The following is a 23836-nucleotide window of genomic DNA, read 5'->3' as shown; positions in this document are numbered from 1 at the left end:
ACAGTCTAGGAACAGCAATCGGTTCCCTTTCTACTAACAGTATATAAACACAGTGACAGGACTACTTTTAGGAGAAAATAATCAACTTTTAAGAAAAAAAATTAAATTAGTTTTAAACTAAATTAAACATTTACCAATAAATAAGTTTCTTAAAAAGGTAGCATCTTCATCCTACAGTCTTGGGCATAACATATACACCAATTTAAAAAATAAAATTTCTCTCACAATTATAATTACAGGTGTTAATGCAACAAGCTAGGAAATGAAATTAATATATCTTTAAAGAAAAATCCTAGCAACTAAAAATAAATTTTAAAAATTGACATTTTTCGAAAATGGTACATTCTAAAATAATTAATACTTTATTACAGAACATAATTCAAACTATTGATGGTATTTCAATATATCCCTAAAGAATGTTTAAAAAGAAGTTTCATATACCAGAATTGGAACAGCACTTATAATTCCATTTACAACTATGAAAAGGCAGTCAACTTCCACTTAAAAGTGTAACCAGTGATGAAATATACTTCAAAAACATAAACATTTGGTCTGACAATCTTTAATACTGGTTAAAAACAGACGGATGTTTGTTGCCGATGGAAGTAACTTTAATCCAATGTGCAAAAAAAGTGCAGCTGTCTACTTGTACTTGAGATACATAAGACCAACGTTTCTGTACTATTTACACACTTAAAAAATTTTAAACGTATTGATTTAAGGAAGGACACTGCATCTCCTTTATGGATAAATCACGTGCTACAGAGAGCCCAAAAGCCTGACGACACTCTTTTAAGTTACACAAATGTATCCGAAGAGGCATACCTGTTCTTGTCCTAATTTTGATCCTAAACAAAAATCCAATTTCAAAATCAATTAGGAATTTCTTTGATTTAGGAAACCTTGGAATTGTTGCAAATGTGCAAGCCTTGTCTCTGAGAGCCAGATTCCCATACTCCTTTTTCTAATCCTCTCATCACTGGTCCATCCCACAAACCCCGTCGGCTGCAGAGTGGCAATGCCCGAAGTAAGAGGAATGAAAAAACTCAGCCCTCAGACCACCAACATGCCTTCGGGACGTGTGATGAAACCTTTGGGGGGCAGGTATGGGCAGTCAAAAGGGATGAAGAAAACACTTCAGCAAAGCAACCATTATTTGTCCACAAAAACCATGAAAAACAGTGATAGAAAATTAACAAACCAAGTGTATAAATCTGAGACCATTTTGCATTCCCAGAACTTGTTTTCACATCTGCGCACGCCGGGTTCTTGGTCAACCACCCACCTGTATTTTCTGTGTCGACACAAGGTACTTTTACCAAAGTTCTTAAAATGCTGTTGTAACCCTAAGTCACATAGAATGGTGATGATCAGGAAATCAATTCATTCATTTATCACTCTGTGCAGTGCACTCCCCGGTGCAGCAAGCGGAGAGAGGAATTTAAAAAAGGGACAGAAGTCTCTCACTTCTGAACTGGACACAGGAGTTCTCAAAATTAAAATGAGAAATCATAAAAAAGTGGGGCAGGGGGTGCGGGTGCTTACTGGCAACATTAATACTAGACACCAGACGGGACAGTGAAACTGTTTGGTCAGAACCAAGGAACGGTATTTCCTTGAAAAGTTTTCAAAACACCCAACCAAGCACTGCCTTAAGTCCAGCGAGTACAATGCTCCGTAAGTTTCCACCGAAATGCAGCGGCTGGCGTTCATGGGTCAGGATGCAGGATGCTGGCGGAGCATCCCTGCCCCGAGCATCCTGGTCCCCCGCCTCTAGCTGCAGGCGATGGTCTCCAGCTGCTGCTCAGCCTCCGCAGCCATGGCCGCCGCCTGCAGCTGCTCCGTCTCGCTCTGCATGGCGCTGGGGGTGACCTGCTTCCGCTCGCTGTGCATATTGTTCTCGTGCCGTTTCAGATCCGACGCCTTGGCGAAGGCCTTGGTGCAGGAGCCGCACACGAAGGGCTTCTCGCCCCGATGCCTGCGCTCATGGTCCTTGAGGTGGGACTTGTGTTTGAAGGCCTTGTCGCACATGTGGCAGGCGAAGGGCCGCTCGTTGCTGTGGACCCGCTCGTGCTTCTTCAAGTCCGGGGCGCGGATGAACGACTTGCCGCACACCTCGCAGCTGTAGGGCTTGTAGCCCGTGTGGATCTTCAGGTGCTCCTTCAGGTGGGCCTGGGTGGTGAAGCCCTTGGTGCACATCTCGCAGACGAAGGGCCGGTCAGCCGTGTGCAGCTTCTCGTGCTTTCTCAACCTGCCCTCGTCCGAAAACGTCTTCCCGCAGGCCTGGCAGGCGATCTGCTCCCGGTGGTGGCCGTACAGCAGGTACTCAAACTTCATGTCGCTGGCAGCTGTGGTCCAGCCTGGCGTCTGTTCGTCCTTCACTTCACTCATCCCATCGTTAAATGTTAAGGCCTGAGGGGTCTGGGATCCCAGATCCTTGGACTCGGGGGCCTCCATGGATTCGACTTCCTGGCCATAGCAATTGACTTTCCGCACCTCCTCACTCCCCAGCTCTTTCAGGATCGCTTCCTGGACCCTGAGCGTCGTCGTGGGCGACTTGCCGTCCTCCTGACTTGGAGGGGTGCCTTCTACCGTGTCATCCGAGGGACTGTCATCTTGGTCTCCGATTTCCTCCACGTCATCATCCTGAGGGTCAGCAGCATCTCCAATGGGGCGATTGATCTTGAGGCAGTACTTGCTTTTGGATTGGCCGTTATTTTCGTCGGGACTGGACACGTCCCGCTTCTGAGAACAGAGTTTATCCAAAAATCGGATACCGAGAATCTGACCTGATGACATCATTAAGTTAACATCTTCTTTTTTCACAGAAATCTTTGCCGTGTACATGTAATTCAGGACCTCTTCAAATATATCAGAACGGAGAAAATCTATTTCTATTACTGAAGAGCTATCGACCTCAAGCTTCTTGAAAAGCTTTTTAAAGTAGGTGCTGCAGGCGGCAAGGACACACCTGTGCGCCCTGAACTTGACATCCTCCACCACAATCGCGATATCGCAAAATTCTCCTTCCAGGCGCTGCTCGTTTAGGGTTTTCAGAAACAGAGTTTTATGATCATCGTCATTGTATTTAATGGTTTCAGACATACTGATGAAAAACTCCTACAAAAAATGTTTAAAAAAATACTTTGGTAATTATGCACAATACTTTTCCATACAGAAAATACAGGGAGATTCTCATTTTCTGATCAATTTCCGGTCCCTAACAATTTCAGAAAGTCAATGTCAGGAGTGGTTCAAGAATATGAGGAGAAAAGACGGATCCCAACTTAGGGATTTCCATATTGTTCCTTCTACTTATCTTCACTGTACTCCGTATTTGCCTACTCATAATAACAGCAACTTCTACCAAGCACATAATACCTGCCTGGCATTGCGCTACGTGCTTTTCTTTCCACGTCTTCACAAATGCAATGATCAGATGGCCTTGAGAATAGGTATTACTACCCCCACTTTATAGATGAATTGAGGAACCTGCCCAATATTCTAGTTATTTAGTGGAGTATCGGGGCTCAAATCCAGGTTCTCTAGCCCCAAAACCCGTGCTTCCTGACAACTACCGGTAATAATGACAAATAACTCAGCTTCAAGGTTTAAGAAACAGGTCTCCGGCAAGCATCCACCAGTGCCATCTGCTGCGTCTACTCTAATTTCACGCAGAGGAAGATTCAGTAAAATTTCACACAGAGGAAGATTCAGTAAAATAACTAGCAGCTCTCAGTGTTCTGCTTCCTTGACGGAAGAGACAAATCGCTGCTGCAGAACCAGAGGGATATCATTGCCAGAACATTCCATTCAGTGTTGTCTTCTAGTTTTTCCACACCAGTTTTGGGCCACTTGTGAACAAGTGTCAAGGTTTAACATGACCCTCAGAGAATCAGATGACATTTGGGAAGACAGTGACGAGAGGCTTCAGCCCCTCTGGATGCCGATCTATCTGCCATCCAGATCAAAGTGTCATCAAGTTAGATGCACTTGACAAGTGCTGCGAGTGTTTTACAAGCAAAAGAAATCTAGAACTGGCATGGAAGACATCTACCGTGTGTTAAAGTGATCTTTTTAAAATAATGTGTCCTGTTGTGTTTCTTTTCAAAAACATTGTTTTTTTGTTTTATTCAACAAAGTATAAATATGAGGAAAATACATATGTCCCCTAAAGAATGCTAATACATAACTGAGAGAGAGACATTTTAAAGCTAACACCAAACAATATTTTCAGGACTTAATATCCAAAGTCATAGTTACCATGAACAACTCAGGCTATTATCTTAATGCTTTAAACACCAAATTCTTCGGATCAGAATAACTCTGATCAGGGGCACGCCAGTCCTACAAGAGAAAAGGACATACAAGAGTAAGGTAGGCTCTTCCCCTATCCCAAATTCTAAAGAAGAATGTTTTCAAGAATTGATTTTTAAAAAGAAACTGTCCTTTTTTGTCTTGCCATTGGCACCTGTACTTATTTTCAGGTTGGGAACAGAGAGGAGGGTGGCTGGCAGCATCAGGTCCAGCTCTGAACAGATACGAAGGAGAAAAGGTAAGGGGTGGAGCACTTGCAGCCTGGAGGGGGTGTGTGCCGGGAATGGGAAGGATGGGTTGGAGAACCACTGAGGGATTTCCCCTCACAAAGCCCGTGTCCATATTTGTAAGGATGTTGACTGTGGCACAGATAGAGTAAAAGCCAGTAAATGCCCCCTACCCCTACCAGTTACTGCTGGATACACAGCCTTCCACATTTTTCTCTAGGCTCATATAAACAGAGTATATATACTTTTAATAAATATAGACAAAGTTAGAGAAGTACATACACCCAACATTTAACATTGGAGGAGAAGGAACAGTAGCTGCTTTCTTCTATCCACACTTGTGTGTGATGTAACATACATTACTTAAGCTACTCTGGTCTTGAAGCTTCCATTTGAGAAATCCAGGTGTTTTTGCCTCTATCCCTACAGGGAAACTCAAAGGATTCTAGATTTTTGCGAGTTTTAACTTTTACCAGAGGGACTCCATGCGGCAGACTAACATCCTGAAAAACATAAAGTCTCCTCTACTGAATGGTGACCACACAAACTTGGGGGTGGTATGACCAGAGTCCTGAAAACCCTCCAAAATTCCCTCTACGGAAAAGCGAAAACACCGTTAAGCTGCCTAAAGTGGCAGGCTGTTTTCTTATCTGCCAAGTGTGAGGGTTGAGCAGAATTATTTCTAAGGATGCTTCCTACTCTGCCTGTTCCCTGGATGCACCCCATCCTGTAGTCACCCCCAAGGGAACGCAGCCAGGCGAAACCTTCCTACCGGGTCACTTCCTACAGTTGCCAGTCGCTCTCCCTAGGGCTTGTGGGATAAAAGCGCATGGACCAGGCCCAGGAGTGGTGTACAGTACCCATGGCAACATAGGAGTGTGCTGGATTTTTTTTTTTTTTCCTTGTCTGGTCAGTGTGTTATTTGGCCCCCACTCTCTCTCCAGATCTCTAAGGACCATTTTTTTCTGTTGAGATGCTAAGTTCGGGGGAGTTAAACTGGAAGATACCCGTGGCCAGTATCCCTGTAGGTGGAGGGAAAGATGAAAACCAACCACACCTCCAGAAGGAAGCTGCCCCTTTATTACGCTTCTCCAAACGGCCGCGCAGGGCCGGAGCGAACTCCTGTAAAGCCGAACTTACATAAGCGGCGGCGACGGCCGCCTCCCCGACCCCGGGGCCGCCGCGACAATGGCGGCGGCACCACTTTCCGGTCGAAAGCTGGCAACTTCGGGATGCGGAGGAAGCAGGGAACGGAGCGGAGGACCCAGGGAGCCTCCAGAGCCTCTCCAAGCCTCGCTCCCATCTCTTTCTGACCAGGAGGTGGGGGACGGGATCAAGCCATTTGCCTTGCTTCCCGAACAAAAGCTCCCGCCCGGGAAGCCGGGAGGTGCCAGGGCCGCTTTCCCTTTTAGAATCCGGCTTTTCGGCGCGGGCTAGGGCCGCGGCTCCGAGCGCGGGAGGGAGGACCCACGGCGGCCCCGGCGGCGGGGAGCGAGAGCGGGCGTGCGGCCCGGCTCCGCAGCCCCGCGCCGCGCCGCGCCGCGCCCCGCTCCGCCCGCGAGCCCGGAGCTCGCGCCCCGCGCACTCCCCGGCCGGCTCGCGCCGGGCCTCCCCCGCCCTCCCGCGGCCGGGGGCGGGGGCGGCGCGCGGCCGGCTTCCCGAGCTCCGCGGGCGCTCCCGGGAGTGCGAGCGCCAGGGTCCCGGCCCCCTCCTCCGAGGGCGGCTGGGGGCGGCGCGGCGGAGCCCGTGGAGCGGAGGGGCGGCGCCCGGCGGGCCGCGCTCGGCGCCGGGTTCCGGGCCGTCCCCACCCCCACCGCGGTGCACTGCGGCGGTGCGAGCGGGGGCGGCCATGAACTCCGCCGCCGAGGCTCGAGCGAGCGCGCGCGCGGGGCCGCCACTGCCGCCGCCCGGCCGCTGCCCGAGCCCGCTCGCCGGCCTGCGCGGCCCCCGGAGCGCCCAGGCCCCTCGCCCGGCCCCGCTCGCGCCGCGCCGCCGGGGCCGCCCGCACATCCTGGCGCTGACTGGTGCCCCAGAGCGCGGCGAGAACGCGCTTCTTCCGGGCAGCCCCGCCGCGCCAGCCTCCGGCCTCCCCCGCGCCCCCGCGCCCGCCTCGCGGCCGGCCCGGGCCCCTTCCGCACCCCCGGCCCGCGCTTACCTGCAGCCTGGCACAGCCACAGACACTTGCCGTGGGTTCCCCGCGCTCACTGCACGCAGGCCGGGGACGGGATGGACGTGGGGCGCGGGGGCACGGTGGGTGGCAGTGTGTTTTGGATTTTTTTTTTTTTTGGAGTTTGGGGAGGGGGCGGGGTGGGGAATCGTGCACGTCCCTGATGGTAGGAGCCCTCCTCCTGCACGAGCACAGAATGTCTAGCCGGCCGTGAACACCCCCACCGGCACCCCCCCCTTCCCGTGCATGCGCGGTGCGGGCGAGGGGGAAGGCGCGCCGCCGGCTTGCGCAGGCACGGAACCCGACTGGGCCTCTAAATGGGTGAGCAGGGAAAGGGTTAATCCGGGACCTTGCGACGCTTTCGTTGGAGTCTACGGGGCCGCCCCCGGAGGGCCCTGGCCTGCGCACGCGCGCGCACGCGCGCGACTTGGGGCGCGCGGAGCCCGCGCGCGGGAGAAGCGGGGGGCGGGGCGGGGGCGGGGCTTTGGGAGCAGTGGAGCGAATGCACGAGCGCCGCTCGCGGGCACCCGCCCCGCCTGCAGCTCCGCCTCCCGCTCGGACTCTCGAGCTCCCGCCCGCGCCCGGCGCCGGCACAGCCCGAGGACGCGGGAGCCCGGCGCTCCCGTGCGTGTGCATGTGCGTGGGCAGTGCCGCCTTCGGGCGCGCGCAGGCCGGGCGCTGCGTCTGCGGGGCTCTCCCGCGACTCCAGGGCGGGCGACCCGGGCACCTTCCCCTCCGCGCACACCGGAGACAGCGAGACGCGCGCTTGCGGGCGTTGGGTCTTAGCTGGTACCGCTGCCACATTTTTGTATATGGGGAAATGGTAGGCGCTCAGTAAACATTTGCAGAACAAATGCAAAAAGTGACGTTTCCTTTGGAATGTAAGGGGCGCCCCCAGTCCCGCATGAGAAAGGGATCACCCCTAAAGCTCTGGACCCAGCCAGGGGCGCGCCCACGCTCCCGCATATCCCCGGTAACTCGCAAGGAAAAGTCAGGGGGGCTTGAGGCTGTAGCTTAACCCTGGCAGTGGAGCACCTGGGCTCGGTTTCATTTGCAGCTCCTCCGGAGAACTGGGATGACTCAGACTTGTTTCCTACATCCCTATTCAGCAAAGTAATGATTCCACCACTACTGTGGAAGCATTGTCGCGTCCCCTCTAACGCGGTGACGGACCTGGGAGGTCCCTCCTACGCCCGCGTTTTCTGCTCAGCTGCACACAAGAAGCTGGACGGTCCCCCAAGGCTTCGTAGAGTCGCTTGGGGGGCTTTATCACACTTGCTTTTATAGCGTTTCGCCAGAACATTCGTAATTTAATCTAAAAATTAGTGCAGGACCGTCCACGTGGGCTTGTATGATGATTACAGAAGATAATGCTTGTAACAGGTACATAAGGTACGTAAACGTTAAAGAAATTATATTGTGATTGTGTTAAATTCCAGAGAAATTCTGTACGGTCCGAGGTGATTTTGTAGTACTAATTGACGTTGGTTTCAGTATTTCGAAAGGTGCTTTTTATACACATCCTTTTTGATGTTCACAAAAGCATGGGGGTTAGTGGGTCTATTGAATGAAGAAGGGTAGAATAGACCAGTTCTAGAGTCAGACTTATCCAGCTCAAATACAGGGTACATTATTTTTCTCTAAACCTCACTCTTGTTCTCTGATAAGAGCAGGGAATTGTGAGGATTAAATGGAATAATGCTCAGTTAAGTGCTTAGCTCTAATACTAGCCTGATGGTGTTAAATGACCTGCCAACTCTCTGTGGATAGCGGGTTTAAGTGGCAGGGGCAGAACCGGAACCACCAGAGTTCAGGCCCACACTTGACACCTAGGTGGCCATGTTCCCTCTGACGCCATGCTGGGCCTGGCTATTCTTACATAGCTTTTAAAGTTACACGTCAATCCTGTCTGTGTTTTCATAGGGGGATAGTAATAGTACTATATCATAGGATTATGTTCTCAAGCACTAAAGCTGTCACTTCATTTAGCAGTGTGTCTGATGCACCCCCCTTCTCCCATACCGCTTAATTGCGTAGGTTTATACACTCATTCGGCATATATTTATCTGTCTACTATGTAAAGACTGTCTTTTTGCATATGGCTAGGTAAAGTCTTCTCAGGATTTGACTAATTCGATCCAATTAAAATAGTTTCTAAGAGTTCTCAAGCACTAGAATGCATTTCTCAAGTGACAGGTTCCATGACATCTTGGTTTTGCATCAATTAATCCTCCTTTTCCTTTGCTTTATGTGCTAGTCACTTGGTCTCTGCCTGGCTGTCCCTTACTTCATGGGAGTCATGGGATGAGTCTAAATGAAAGGGGACACTCTGTGGGATGGAAAACTACAAAGGAAGGGCCTGACCCAGACCTGGCACCTCACCTTAACCCAGCAGCCTTACCCGGGCACCGCCCAGCATTCATTAGGCCCTCAATAAATATGGGCGTACAGATAAGTGACAGCCCAGAACTCAATACCTTGGGGAGTTATAAGGACACACTGTGGGGTTGATGGGGGGGGAGGGTCAGGACCTTTCTGAAATACACAGACCTGAGGCCGTTGAAGGAAGTCTTCTTGCCTCTCCTGCCAGGAATGCTGTCACTGTACGTGGGACTCTCAGGCCGACAACTCTGCTGGGAACACCTGTTCCTCACCTGGGATGCCCGCAGCCTCCTCTTGCTTGTTAGGATTGTGAGGCCTGGAATATGGGGCCTGTGGCAGGAGTCTGGGGTTCCAGGGTCTACAGTGGCTGTGAAGCAGCCCCCAAGGGACATTGGTAATGTTAGATCATTTGGGTGGAGCTGATTTCTCCATCACACTGATCTTGGGCCCTCTGACCAGTGGAAGATGGGCAGACAAGAGGGTGCATGAGTTCTGAACAGAGGCTTTGAGAAGCAGCCTGTGTTCCACTCTCCCGCCAGGGCTTGTGTGGTCCGCCGTGAGGGGACCGGGCCCAGGTTGCCACTGCCTCTTCTGTCTGGGCCCTCAAATGACAAGCAGGTCTCAGAGAATGAAGCTGACCTGAAACCCAAGCCCAGCCAAGCCCAGGCAGGCAACAGCTCATCCACAAACCCAGGAGTGAGAAAGAAATGCTTGCTTTGTTAGGCACTGGAAGACTGTGTTTTATGCTTTGTTATTGCAGCCAAACCTAAAACACCTGCACAAGGAAAAATATCCCACCAAATGCCAAGAGCACCCTCCCCTTGCTGCTCTGAAAACACTGGACACAGTAAATGAACAAGAAATAGATCTAATCCCTATTGACACAGAGGTATGGATACACACATTCAAATATAATCACATAAATAATTATACAATTGCACACTGTGATAATGCTACTAATGAAAAGTTACACATCCCAGAGTGTTATGGTAAAGAGGAACTCATACTGATTGAGAACTCAATGAAAGCTTCTCCAGAGATGTACATTTGAGACCAGAAGGATGAGGGAAGATAGGCATCTTTGGGGTTGCGGGTAGCATTCAGGCAGCGAGAGAACAGCAGGAACGAAAAGGTGGGAGGGGCTTGGTAGCTTGAGGCTCTGTGGGAGGACAGAGTGACCGGAGCCCAGTGGGCATGAGATAGGTCAGTGGAACGGTGGAGCTCAGCACATCTGGGGCTCTGTGGTCCATAGTGAGGGCTGTGGATTTTATGCTATGCATAGTGAGAGCCATCAGAGGGCTTTTCTTTTTTTTTTTTTTTTTTTTCTTTTTTTGCGGTACGCGGGCCTCCCACTGCTGTGGCCTCTCCCGTTGCGAAGCAAGGCTCCGGACGCGCAGGCTCAGCAGCCATGGCTCACGGGCCCAGCCGCTTCACGGCATGTGGGATCCTCCCGGACCGGGGCACGAACCCTTGTCCCCTGCATCGGCAGGCGGACTCTCAACCACTGCGCCACCAGGGAAGCCCAATACTGTATATTTTTGATAAGTCTTCTGTATATATATTATTTCAAAACAAAAAGGTTTACTGTATAGGTAATTATTTTTCTCTGGTTACTTTCAAGATTTTTTCCTTGTTTTTAGTTTTCAGCATTTTAGTTATATTTCTGGTAATGCATTTTATTAAGATTATCCTATTTGGGATCTACTGAGCTTCTTGAATCTGTAGGTTTATATATTTCTCTAATTTGGGGGAATTTTCAGCCATTATTTCTTCACATTCTTTTTCAGCATCACATTCTTTCTCCTCTTCTTCTGAGACTCCAATGACATAGACATTGGATTTTTTTAAAATTTCTCTTAGGATTATAATATTTTTCATTTAAAAAAATATTTGTTTCCCTCTTGTTCAGATTGAATAATTTCTGTTATCTATCATCAAGTTAACTGATTTGTCCTTGTCATCTCCAATCTGCTATTCAGCCCATTCAGTGAGATTTTTCATTTCAGTTGTCTATTTCAGTTCTAAAATTTACATTTTCTTTTTCTTTTAGTTTTCTCTTTCTTTTCTGAGAATTTCTGTTTTTTGATTTGTTTTAAGAATGTTCATAATTGCTTGTTGGAGAATTTTAATAAAAGCTGCCTCTAAGTTTTGTTATTTAATTCCAACATCTGTGTCATCTCACTGTTACTTTCTGTTGATTGTCTTTTCAAAAGTCAGTTGAGATTTCCTGGGTCTTTTCATATGGAGTAATTTTGGATTGAGTATTAGGTATTTTAAATATTACATTACAAGACTCTGGGCCATGTGAAATCCTATGGAAAAATAATTGATTTCTTTTTCTTTAAATTTTAGCAGACACTCAGCTAGGTTAAGTTCTGGTCACAGGTTTTAACATACATTCTGTGGGCTCTTGCTTGGTATATTTGCATGCTATTTGGATGTGCCTCAAGTATTTTCAGGCACTGGCCAGTGCAGAACCTGGGCAGCAATCTGCTGGTTCAGTTCTCAAAGTCCTTAATGTGCTGATTAGGATCAGATCCACACATGTGCAGCTCGAAGGTGAGCCTAGGATTTGTAAACAGCTTTATGGCTGTTGCTTTCCTGGGCTTCTTCCTCTTTGTGACTCCTTGGCACCTTCTGCCTTACTGGGGCTCCCTTTTTCTATCCTCAACCACAAGGTAGGGGAGCTTGCATGACTGCCCCTGCATCTAGAGCCAAGTGGTTGGAGAACCAGAATGAAAAAAATTGGTAAACTTGTTGCTGGTTTGGTGATAAGCTTGCTTGTTTTCTGATACATTTGTTTTAAAGAGCTATACATTTCTTCCTCGGGACTGCTTTCCCCTTCCCAATGTATTCTTCCATGTAGTTTTATTTATATTCAGTTCTATGTATTTCTTAGGTTTCTTTACGACTTCCTTTTTTTTTTTTTTTTTTTTTTTGCAGTACGCGGGCCTCTCACTGTTGTGGCCTCTCCCGTTGCGGAGCACAGGCTCCGAACGCGCAGGCTCAGTGGCCATGGCTCACGGACCCAGCCGCTCCGCAGCATGTGGGATCTTCCCGGCCCGGGGCACGAACCCGTGTCCCCTGCATCGGCAGGCGGACTCTCAACCACGGCGCCACCAGGGAAGCCCATGACTTCCTTTTTTAACCTATGTTATTTAATAATCCAAGTGTGATAAATGTTATTTTGTTTCTAATTATATGGGAATTTTTTGACCTATCTTTTTTTATTTTGTAACTTCTTATTTTGAAAGAATATAGTAAGAAGAATTCCTATATTCAGTTTACCTTTATCCAAATTTACCACTTGTTAACATTTTACCCCCATTTGTTTAATCATTTGCTCACTGGCTCCCTCTCTCTCTTACTCTTTCCCCTCTCTTTCCCCCTCTCAGTCTCTATGTACACACACACACACACACACACACACACACACACTCTCTCACACACTTTTTTTTCTGAACCATTCTTTAAGAGTAAGTTACAGATATTATGCCCCCTTTCCCTAAATCTGTCGGTGTGTGTTCTTAAAAAAGAGGACAATCTCTTCCATAACCACAGTATTATGATGAAAATCAAGCATTTAACATTGATACACTATTATCTAATCCACAGCCCGTATCCAAGATTTCACCAATAAGGTCCATTACAGCATATATATACCTTTTTTTTTTTTTTCCTTGGTTCAGGATCCAGGGTTACCCATGGCTTTTTTTTTTTTTTTTTTTGCGGTATGCGGGCCTCTCACCGTTGTGGCCTCCCCCGCCGCGGAGCACAGGCTCCGGACGCGCAGGCCCAGCGGCCATGGCTCACGGGCCCAGCCGCTCCGCGGCACATGGGATCCTCCCAGACCGGGGCACGAACCCGCGTCCCCTGCATCGGCAGGCGGACTCCCAACCACTGCGCCACCAGGGAAGCCCTCCCATGGCATTTTTGAATTTAGCTATTATGGAGCTGTACTGTCATCATTTATTTCCTAACCTTTTTTATATGCTTCAATACCAATACTGGTCCTTCTTCCAATTCTGTGATTTGTGTTATGCTAAAACATCTCTATGAGGATGTTTTGTATCTTTTAAATTTTAGAATATCAGGGGCAAGACTCCTTCTCTTCCCTGCTGTCATCTTCCCCATTGTCAGAGAATGTTGTTATCTTCTTATAGGCCGGCATTCCTAAAACCTCAGAAAAATTTTGGTTGCCATTTTTTCTTCTTCTCTTTACCTTGTGTCAGTTGCAAAGCTCAGCTACTTGATTTACAACAGAGTAGAGCATTGATCTACACTTGAGAGTTTTCTTCATTTCTGGAGAACAAACCTTAAGATTTGACTTTTGTCCTTGAGCAAAGAATATTTCATCTGCTAAAGTGAAACACTTATTCTTATATTACCATTAAAAATAGTTTATTCTCCTTGAGCTAGCATGTTACTGAAGCTGAAATTGGTCTCCTCTGGGCTTTCTTTTTTAAAAAGGTGAACACTTTCGATGTGTGGTACAGCTCTTCATCCAACATATGGGCTGATGCTTGTCAATTACCCTTCTCCAACTCAGTGACAGTGTCTGGACACATGACACTCCAGGCTGTCTGAACTATTGCACTCCAAAAGAATGACACTTTTCTAATTTGCAACTGCAATTCACACAAAATCTCCTATTAATAATACTAGAAAGAAATATCTACCAAATTCTATTTATATCAAATTCCTTTCTCTGTGACCCAAACTGTTTATGATTATTTTCCCACTACTTTTTGAAACTGGTCTTCTATCATGTTGACATTATAAGCCTAAAATATGTAAACTATGTGTTATATTATTTTTGATGTTTAGTGAGCTATCTAGTTTATGGATCACATATAGAATCAAGTCATCAGTTTGCTTTAGAATTTAATGTTTTAATTTATCAAAATTATCATCATGATGCCACATATTATTAAAACATTTCAAAAAAACTGCAAAGTATTTAACCTTAGTTCTGGTGAGCTAAAGTTATAGTTTCCTTTTAGGGACAAAAAAAAAGTATATTGGTAAATTGTTTTCTCAGTCATAAGGACTTCACGTTCACCTTAGTAACTCAGTGAAAAACTGAAATAAAAATTTCTCCAACTGGAAGAGGGAATCCTCCTACACTGTTGGTGGAGTGTAAACTGGTGCAGCCACTATGGAAAACAGTATGGAGGTTCCTCAAGAAATTAAAATTCAAATTGCCATATTATCCAGCAATCCCATTCTTGGAAATATATCCAGACAAAACTATAATTCAAAAGATACATGCACCCCTATGTTCATAGCAGCACTATTCACAATAGCCAAGACATGGAAACAACCTAAATGTCCATCCACAGAGGAATGGATAAAGAAGATGTGATACACACACACACACACACACACAATGGAATACTACTCAGCCATAAAAAAGAACGAAATAATGCCATTTGCAGCAACATAGATGGAACTAGAGATTATCATACTAAGTGAAGTAAGTCAGAAAGGGAAAGACAGATACCATATGATATCACTTATATGTGGAATCTAAAATATGATACAAATGAACTTATTTACAAAACAGAAACAGACTCTCAAACACAGAGAAAAACTTATGGTTACCAAAGGAGAAGCGGGGGAGGGATAAATTAGGAGCTTGGTACTAGCAGATACAAACTACTACATATAAAATAGATAAACAACAAGGTCCTACTGTATAGCACAGGGAACTATATTCAATATCCTGTGATAAACCATAATGGAAAAGAATATGAAAAATAATATATATTTATTTTTTACTGGATCACTTTGCTGTACACCAGAAGCTAACACAACATTGTAAATCAACTATACTTCAATTAAAAAAGAAAAGGAAAGAAAAGAGGATCCTGCTTCAATTCAGTCATTCACTTCACAAATGCACATTGAGCACCTTCTATGCATAAGGGATGGAGGACATAGCCGCGAGCAACACAGACATAATCCTGCCCTCAAGGAAATTATAATTTAGTCTTGGAGGGGGAGGAGGGTGGAGAATTTGGTGTGGTAGAGGTAAAATAGTCTCATGATACCAGAACAAAGGGGTCAGTTGCTGGAAAAAAAAAAAAAAAAGATGTACCAAATTGTAGCTGCAAATAAAGTCACCCTCAATAGATTAATAAGTTCATAATTAAATACTAGGTAGGGTCCTGGTAATGTTTTAGAAGAGACAGTCATCATGATTCTGATGGTAGTAAGTACCGTAATAATGGCTAAGACACAATATAAGTTTCACTTCATTTCTAATATTCCTTAAAAAAAAAACCTTTTTGCCAAAGTTTGTTTCTCATATTTCAAAGGGAAAGGCCTTTATCACATCTGTATTTTAGGGGAAGCAAACTGCAAAATGTTTGAAATTCATGAGGAGACACATTTGTTTCTGGCCCCAAACAATCCTCTATTCCCCAAAGACAAAAATTTCCAAATGTACCTTATAACGTCCTGGCAATCTCTGGAAGCTGAAAATATTCTAGTACCTGAGATTTCAGCTAAAAATAATTCTTTGATTTTTCTCTGCTGACAAGAGGGAGATTATGATATCTTCTTTAATAGATAAAGGTCCATGGCATGGGTGATATCTGATAACTTATCTTAAAAAATCTTCATGTGGAATGCTGGCTTTATTTTGAACTTCCAATCCAGGTCATGGGCATGCATGCATACTGTTCAGATTTCATTACTTATGATTCTGACATAACTTTAAGAATAGGCAGTTAGACAGGAAATAGAAGCAATTATTTAGTCTCCTAGTCAGCATTTTTATTTATTGATGCTGAATCATAAATTCCTTGATATGGTCACGTCTAGCCAACTCTTCCTTAATTTGCATGCAGTCACAAGAAGGAATTATGACCCTGAAATCACAGCCGGATATCTTTCAGCTTTCATGACACAACAGGGCATCCATTGATAACTGGCTTGTCATTTGCTCATTTTTACCTTTGTTATTATTTTATCCCCACACAAATCGCTTGCCAAATGTTTCTGGAAGCAGCACAGTTGTTTTCACTTGAAACAACCCACTGCTGCATGCTTATATTTCTTCTGCTATCAAATTCAGTAACTTGGTCCGAATTGCTATAGCTCTAGTCACAAGTAAATCAACGCTTCATGTGAAAGTTCTCATTTTTATTGTCGAGGTATTAAATGCAATCAAGACTCATAAAATGATTTATTCCCCTGTGGAGTAGAAAGGACAGTAATCAAGTATATCCAAAATCATTATAGTTACCACAGCAGCCAGATTGAACTAGAATCCAAATGATCTCTAGACTCCATCATGCATCCTAAGTCCTTTTTTCTCTTATATTTGCTGGTCTTAGAAAAGCAAATACTCATCTCAGTAGCCTTTAGTTGAGGTGGTCATTATGATTTTTGTACAGTGCTATGAAATTAATATTCCCATGTATATTTCACGTGGGTCCCCTGCATGTAAGAATGCTTTGGGGAGAGCATTGGATTGGGAGAGTCAATATTTCTTTTTTCTTAATTGATTTATTAATTTTAATTTATTTATTTTTGGTTGCATTGGGTCTTCATTGCTGCACGGGCTTTCTCTAGTTGTAGCGAGCACCACTCTTCGTTGTGGTACACAGCCTTCCCATTGTGGTGGCTTCTCTTGTTGCAGAGCACGGGCTCTAGGCGTGCGGGCTTCAGCAGTTGTGGCACATGGGCTTAGTTGCTCTGTGGCACATGGTATCTTCCTGGTCCAGGGCTTGAACCCATGTCTCCTGCATTGGCAGGTGGATTCTTAACCACTGCGCCACCAGGGAAGCCCGAGTTGATACTTTAGAAATGGAGAAAACAAGACTCGGAAGCTAAATGACTAGTCCAGGATGATAGAGGTACCAAGTGGCCCTGCGGATGCTGGAATCCTCTGACTCCCTGACAAGGCTACCCTCTCTGTACTCCCCTCAACAAACCAAATAAAACAAATGAAGTTAGAAAATAGAGGTGATGTGTCTGACAATTGACAAAAGGATCTCATTGCTGGGATGGACAAGCAAATGTGACCTTTTGTTTGGTTCTGTTAAAAAACCATGATCCTCTGTCTTCCATTTGATGTCTGTAGTTCCTGCGGTTTCTTCCACGCCTTTAACAATTCCATTTGATAGAGATGCCCTTTTGTCTAACGTTGCTTTTACTTTCAGACAATGAAAATAGTATGGGGTTAGAAATTTTATCAACCTGGGTTTGAAGGTCAATTCTGCTACCATTTGTGTGACCTAAAGGCATAAAAAAAATCTCTCCCAAGCAAAACAGTAGATAAATGAAAATTTACCTCGTCATTGAATTGCTGTGACTTTTTAATGATAATTCCATTTATGCATAGTGCCTGGCACAGCAAAGGTAATCCACAAATGCCTTTCCTTTGATATGATCATTTTCTGCCTTCTGTGTGTATTTAGGTTATATACTTGTTTCATAGTTACAGTGCACTGCAATGATGGCCAAGAGAATAAGGGAAAAACGAGGCTAAGATGCATTTAATACACATCCTCTAAATATAATATTTATCTGGTCTAACATCTGTATCAGCATGATGAATTTCAATTAAAGCATCCAGAATCTCCTACTGGAGGAGAAATCTCTTAGTAATCTATACATGCAAATTATTTAAACCTTATATTTAGAAAATGGTGAACAATACAGAGATTCTTTTAATCCAGTGCCATAGACTCACATGAAAGGATGCGTGAACCTAAGTGTACCTGGTTAGCTACCATTCCCTCGTTTATTAAATAAACATTTATTGAGTTCCTTCCTGGAGCCTGTTAGTTTCCAGGTAGAGAAGCAACCAAAAGTTACGACGGCATTCTTGAACTCAAATGCGTCTCTAATGTGGGGAAAGATGGGTTTCAAGTAAACTTGGAATCCATATAATTTCAAAATTGACCTGACACTAAGGATTCCCTGCAACTATCAAGCTATTTCATGATGGCAGGTAACCGGAAGGGGGAGCTAGCCCCTTCTGTTCAGTGTCACCAGTGTTCTTTCTACCACACTAAAGGGGTTATGTATCGCGAAGTGGACACACCTGGGAAAATGGGAAAATGACAGAAGAATGTTCCTTTCGATTTGGACTCTGATTTTTTTTTTTTTTTTTTTTTTTTTGCGGTACGCGGGCCTCTCACTGTTGTGGTCTCTCCCGTTGCGGAGCACAGGCTCCGGACGCACAGGCTCAGCAGCCATGGCTCACGGGCCTAGCTGCCGCGGCATGTGGGATCTTCCCGGACCGGGGCACGAACCCGTGTCCCCTGCATCGGCAGGCGGACTCTTAACCACTGCGCCACCAGGGAAGCCCTGGAAATGATTTTAATAGTGATCTGAGATCATTTATATAATTGTAATTAAGCTTAAGTAAAGTACTTGAAATATGTATCCCCCATATTTAAGAGTAATTCTAATTGGTAGTGGGTCCTTTTCTTTTTCAGACTTAGCCTGATAACCACTGAGAAAGGGAGAGACTGAGCCTACACTCAATTCGGAAAATGATTGGATCAGAGGTTTAATGATAACGCTTTCAGCGAGTAGCTGATCAAGAGGATGGTGATCGAAATATCTGTGACAGTATTAGCACGGGAGCCAGCCCCTTGCTGTTTCACAAAAGCCATAATCCCAGTAACGACGATTTCTTCTTGTAACAAAGAAGACAGTAAAATCAAAGGGGAAATATTTAAAGTGGAATGAAAGGAATTGGCACTAGAAAAGACGATGTGGTGACTGGAGAAAAACAGGAAAAGATTTTAGAAGTTCTCCATTGTGGGGGGACTCTACAATCACGGGCTTTGTCTCTTATCCAGTTTCCTTCCCTATTGTACTAACCCTGTGCTTCCTGGAAGTCTGCTCGAAACCAGCAGAAAGAGGAAAGGTTTCCACATGCTAATATGTAAATCCAAGCAGCCCGTGTCTGCATGGAGCAACCAGTGACTCAGTAATGCTCAGAAGCAAGGTCAGAGGCAAAGCAAACCTGCCTTCCTCCAGATGCTTGGTGACTGTGTTCTAATAATCCACCCTGAAAGTTAGTGCCCGAGGGCAAGGATGCAGCAGAGAACAGCCAGCACAGAAACACCTCAGTTTGTGCAGCGGAAAAGACAGAGGGTCAGAAGTTCTAAATCTGGACACCACTCTACCAGCAACGAGCTCTGATTTTGGACAAGTTCTTCATCCTCTCCCTTTATAGAATGAAGACGTTGAACAAGACTAAGCTCCTTATCCTATGACGCTCCAAAGAAACTTTATTTAATTACCTTTTCCCCCAAACCCTCACTTCCCTTGCCCATCTTTCCCCCCAAATCTACCTAGCACAGCCCTAACCCTCAATCAACCCAACTCTTCTTAATCTTTGTGGCGCCGCCCCCAGGCAGCTGAGAAGCACGGGAGAAAGTGTCGCAACTGAGAAGGTGGGTGCCACCCCAGATCCAGAGCGAGCAGCCTCCACCTTCATGCAGCAAAGGTCCTCCCTCAGTTTAGAGAGAATAGAGAACCCCTCGGGTCCCTGCCTTCTGCCTGCTCTGCAGACTCACTGCCGCCACAAGTGATCTCCTCTTCTCATCTCAGTAGAAGAGGGATCTTTCCCTGGACGATGCTCCACTGATTAGCATTTCTATGAGATACAACTTTCTTCCATTTTACTGAGGATTTCTTCAGCATAGAATGCTTATATAATCCATTATTTTTTAAAAGCCCTCCCTTGTGTGTTCTGAGGGCCGTTTGCTTTCTTGAGTTAAGCTCTTTGAAAGCGTGGTCTGTGACAATCATGCCCACTTTATTTCAATTCCCTCCTTCATTCACTTGTACCCGGCTTCCGCCCCGGCCACCCCAAGTGAACACCCCTCTCCAAATTATCACCTGCCTTATTGCTAAAGCCAGAGGACACGTTCTAGTCCTCAGGCCTAATAGCACTTGCACTGAAATGTCCTTTCCCTTGGCTTTTACAATCTCCCTCTCTCTCTGTCTCTCTCGCTCTTGCTCTCTCCGACTTAAATGTTGATCTCCCCCATGGTAGTGTCTCAGGCTCTTTTTCCCTGGTTGGATAAATTTACCAACTTTCTAGATTTCATTTTCCCAAAACTGAGCCAGTCATCCTGCTCTCTAAACCCTCTATGTCCTTCTCAACTTGAGGGACCAGAAGTCACTTTATCACCAATATCAGAAACCTTAACCCCATTCTTGAATTCACCATTTCTTTCACCTTCCTTATAATTGGCCATCGAATCATATCAGTTCCACCTCTGTAATGTCACACTCGTTATCAGGCACATCTGATCTTGTCATCACCACCAACCACCTCTGAGACACCACACTGAAAACGTCTAGAGGTTCCAGAGCACCGACAAGATACAGTGCAGCTCTTCGCCATGGACCTCAAAGCCTTCTGAAAGCCATCCCTTACGTACTGCACTGACCTCACCTCCAGCCACTCTCCGCTGTTGCACTCTGTGTTTTCGTCAAAACAAGTGCCTGTGGTCTCCAGACTGTCTATGCTGGTACTCACCCAGGGACTTTGCACATACGTCTCCTTCTGCGAAAGTCTCTCACTACTCTTCCGCTCCCCATGTCAGCTGACTCGCGTCTACACATGCTTCAGACTCAGCTCCGGTGTCTTCTCCACAAAAAGTCTTTCTTGGTGGCCCGGTCTTTGTTGGTCCAGCCCGCTATCTGGAATATAGCAAAACTTTTCAATGTTTTTGAAAGTTCAGTGATCTGCTTCAATGATTTTCTCTTTTATTTTATTTTTTAAATTTTTATTTATTATTATTATTTGGGGGGTGCTGCATTGGGTCTTTGTTGCTGCACGTGGGCTCTTCTCTAGTTGCAGCGAGCAGGGGCTCCTCTTGTTGTGGAGCATGGGCTCTAGGAGCGTGGGCTTCAGTAGTTGTGGCGCACGGGCTTAGTTGCTCCGTGCCATGTGGGATCTTCCCAGACCAGGGCTCGAACCCATGTCCCCTGCATTGGCAGATGGATTCTTAACCACTACTCCACCAGGGAAGTCCCATGATTTTCTCTTTTAAACAATTCAATTTACCCTAGTTTCATACGCCTGACCTCTAAAGTACCTCAACTTTATTTGTGCTTCACTTACTCTTCTTTGGGTCTTTATCCCATTTTCAGTGTATCACTTTTAATTCTGTCTTAAACAGTTCTTACAAAATATTTTCCAAACAAAAATGTTAGAGAGAAGCAGATGAAGGCATGGGATTAATAGAAAACTGTAAAATGAAAACGAGATGGGGTTGGGACCTAGTTTACCATGGAATATCTGGCTCTCCCGCTATTTCCCCCATGTGATATTTCCAGAGCTTCTTCAGTTACAATTCCTTAAACTTTAAATATTGTATAAAGCTTCTAGCTGCCTTGAATGTAGGAGTTTTCAAAGAGGGTGTAAGTACTATCAGTGTGTGTTTAAATGTGAATATGACTGTTAGTAAAGATACAAGCTAAGCTTCTGTGATGAAGAAACTCAAAAAAAAAACCTTGGCCCCAACAAGGTAGAAATTTATTTCTCATATAATAGCTGTAGCCAGATAGTCCAGGGAGGCTGGGCAGGTCTACACAAGAGACCCAACTTCCTTCTGCCCTCTTGTTCTGCCATGATCTAGAACCGCTTTGTCCAATATGGCATCCACTACCCATGAGTTCCTATTGAGCTCTTGGAGTGTGGCTGGTTCAAACTAGGACACGCTGCAATACATGTACAAACACATACCAGTTTTCAAAGACTCCATATGAAAAAAGAATTCAAATATTTCATTAATAACTTTATATTGACTGCATGTTGAAATAATATTTTGGATGCACGGGGTTAAGTAACATATGTTATTAAATCTAATTTTATCCATTTTTTCTTTGTTTAGAAAATCTTTAATCCCACTTGTGGCTCCCATTATATTTTGCTTGGACAGTGCTGTTCTAGAATGTAATGTACTATCTTCATCTATATGGTAAAAGCTGGCTCACAGTACCACATATGTGGTCAGAAAAAAGCAGGAAAGAAAAAGAGTAGAAGACAAATCTCTAAGGAGATGATGTGCGATCAGTTCACTCAGATTCCATTGGTCAGGGCTTAGTCACATGGCCCCATCAAGCTGCCCAGAATATAAAGAAACGTAGTGTGTGGATGGGCAGCCATGTGCTGTACTGGAGAAAAAGGAGAGACAATGGATTCCAGGGTAATGTATACTAACTATGTGGTCTCTGTCACGGGTATGTTTCTAGAAAGTGTTATCAGAGTTGACTTTGAGTAGAAGGGCATTGAAGACGTTCCCTCAGTTGAGGGGATGGGGAAAAGAGTAGAAGGACATTCAGACACCCAATGAAAAATAACCAAAGTAAGATATTTCAACACCCGGTTTGAGAAAGTAAAAGAAGGAAGAAGAGGTAAACAATGGCTCCAGGAAAATAGGGGATTGGCCAAGGGGGAAGATGTCCTGATGTTCAAGGCAGTGCTTAATAGAAGAAGGTAGGAGGGTGAAGGTAGTCAGCTTTCTGCTTCTGTAGGTGGGGCGGAGGAAGGTGGGATATGACTTTGCTCCCACATGTTGGAGAATTGATATGGGAAATCAATAGTCAACTGAGATCCTAAGAGGCTCAAGAACTCAAGACAGAGGATGATGAAGAGAGAATGTAATGGGCACAAATGTACATGGATGAATCTCCCAGACACAGTGTTGAACAACAGAATCAAGACACAAAAGAATATATACAGTACTGTTCAATTTATATAATGTTCCAAAAGTGGCAAATCTAATCTATGGTTATAGACAGCAAATGCTGATTGCCTTGGGGAAGGGTAATGCATGAGACAGGCTTCTGAGTTGCTGGTAATGCTCTATATCTTGATCTGGGTGATGTTTATATGGATATGTTGCTTGGTAGTAAGTCATTATTCATGTGTCAGTGCTTGTCTGTATTAATATTATATTCAATAAAAACTGTATAGAAACAAACAAGCAAACAAGGGGATGGGTGACTATGAGTGACAGAGTGCCTACGTTATAGACCAACCATGATTCATTCCTTGGGACTGGGGAGTGGCTGGCATTACCTGAGCACATTTCTGCTCACTTAATACCTGAATGAAATCAAGGTTCTGTTTACAGGGAAGCAGGGGAGAATGGCTGTTAAGTAGGCAGCAAATAGTGACTGATAACATGCAGTTATTTTGCAAATGACTTCACTTCATAGCCATTGACCTGGGTGAATATCCACCATGAACTCTGAAATAAGAAAGATAAGATGCTAAGTAATATTCTCATTCTACTAAAATTATCCTTCCCATATATGGAGAGAGACACACCAGGCTATCAAAACTGGGTCCCTGAGGACAGGTGGATGGGAAAAATGAGGGGCAGAGCTTGGAAGGGTTTTCTTGGTTTTGCATTGTTTCACTGACTATAGGAAGCATGTATACTTCTATATTTTTTTGAAGCAGAATTTACTAGGAAGTTTAAAATTAAAAAAGGTCAGTAATCTGGTCAATTAGAAACTAAGGTACTAGTGTAACAGAAAAGAACAAACCTGACTCCATATTAGATCTATTTCCTTTAGCTTTAACTTTGTGCTCTTTTGCCTGTGCTTAGTCATGCTGGCTCTCCACCTTTTTTTTTTTTTTTTTTTTTGCGGTACGCAGGCCTCTCACTGCTGTGGCCTCTCCCGTCGCGGAGCACAGGCTCCGGATGCGCAGGCTCAGCGGCCATGGCTCACAGGCCCAGCCGCTCCG

General features: G+C 45.2%; 2 protein-coding genes across 5 annotated transcripts; one reads left to right on the top strand and one right to left on the bottom strand.

Annotated features, from left to right (window-relative positions):
• Positions 1-339: 339 nt before the first annotated feature.
• ZBTB14 (zinc finger and BTB domain containing 14) lies at positions 340-7091 on the bottom strand. 3 transcript variants are annotated; one of them, XM_082640128.1, is made up of 3 exons: positions 6700-7091; positions 4264-4347; positions 340-3120 (listed from the first exon to the last, which is right to left on the bottom strand). In XM_082640128.1, exons 2-3 carry the CDS (start codon positions 4264-4266, stop codon positions 1774-1776), a joined length of 1350 nt encoding a protein of 449 aa, XP_082496254.1. In that variant the 5' UTR covers positions 4267-4347; positions 6700-7091; the 3' UTR covers positions 340-1773. The 3 variants fall into 3 exon arrangements, with proteins under 3 accessions (XP_082496254.1, XP_082496253.1, XP_082496255.1); XM_082640127.1 differs by lacking the exon at positions 6700-7091 and adding an exon at positions 5685-6081; XM_082640129.1 differs by lacking the exon at positions 6700-7091 and adding an exon at positions 5602-5669.
• LOC309814371 (uncharacterized protein) lies at positions 6958-23043 on the top strand (the record flags this gene model as incomplete). Of its 2 annotated transcripts, XM_082640130.1 has the most annotated exons (3): positions 6958-8103; positions 9854-9982; positions 12037-12521. In XM_082640130.1, the coding sequence occupies one exon, from the start codon at positions 6958-6960 to the stop codon at positions 7495-7497; it is 540 nt and encodes a 179-aa protein (XP_082496256.1). In that variant the 3' UTR covers positions 7498-8103; positions 9854-9982; positions 12037-12521. The 2 variants fall into 2 exon arrangements, with proteins under 2 accessions (XP_082496256.1, XP_082496257.1); XM_082640131.1 differs by lacking the exons at positions 9854-9982; positions 12037-12521 and adding an exon at positions 18549-23043.
• Positions 23044-23836: the final 793 nt, after the last annotated feature.

The sequence above is a fragment of the Mesoplodon mirus genome (assembly GCF_964341445.2).
Source record: "Mesoplodon mirus genome assembly, chromosome: 13".
Taxonomy (NCBI): domain Eukaryota; kingdom Metazoa; phylum Chordata; class Mammalia; order Artiodactyla; family Ziphiidae; genus Mesoplodon; species Mesoplodon mirus.
This window is presented reverse-complemented; position numbering and strand designations above follow the sequence as displayed.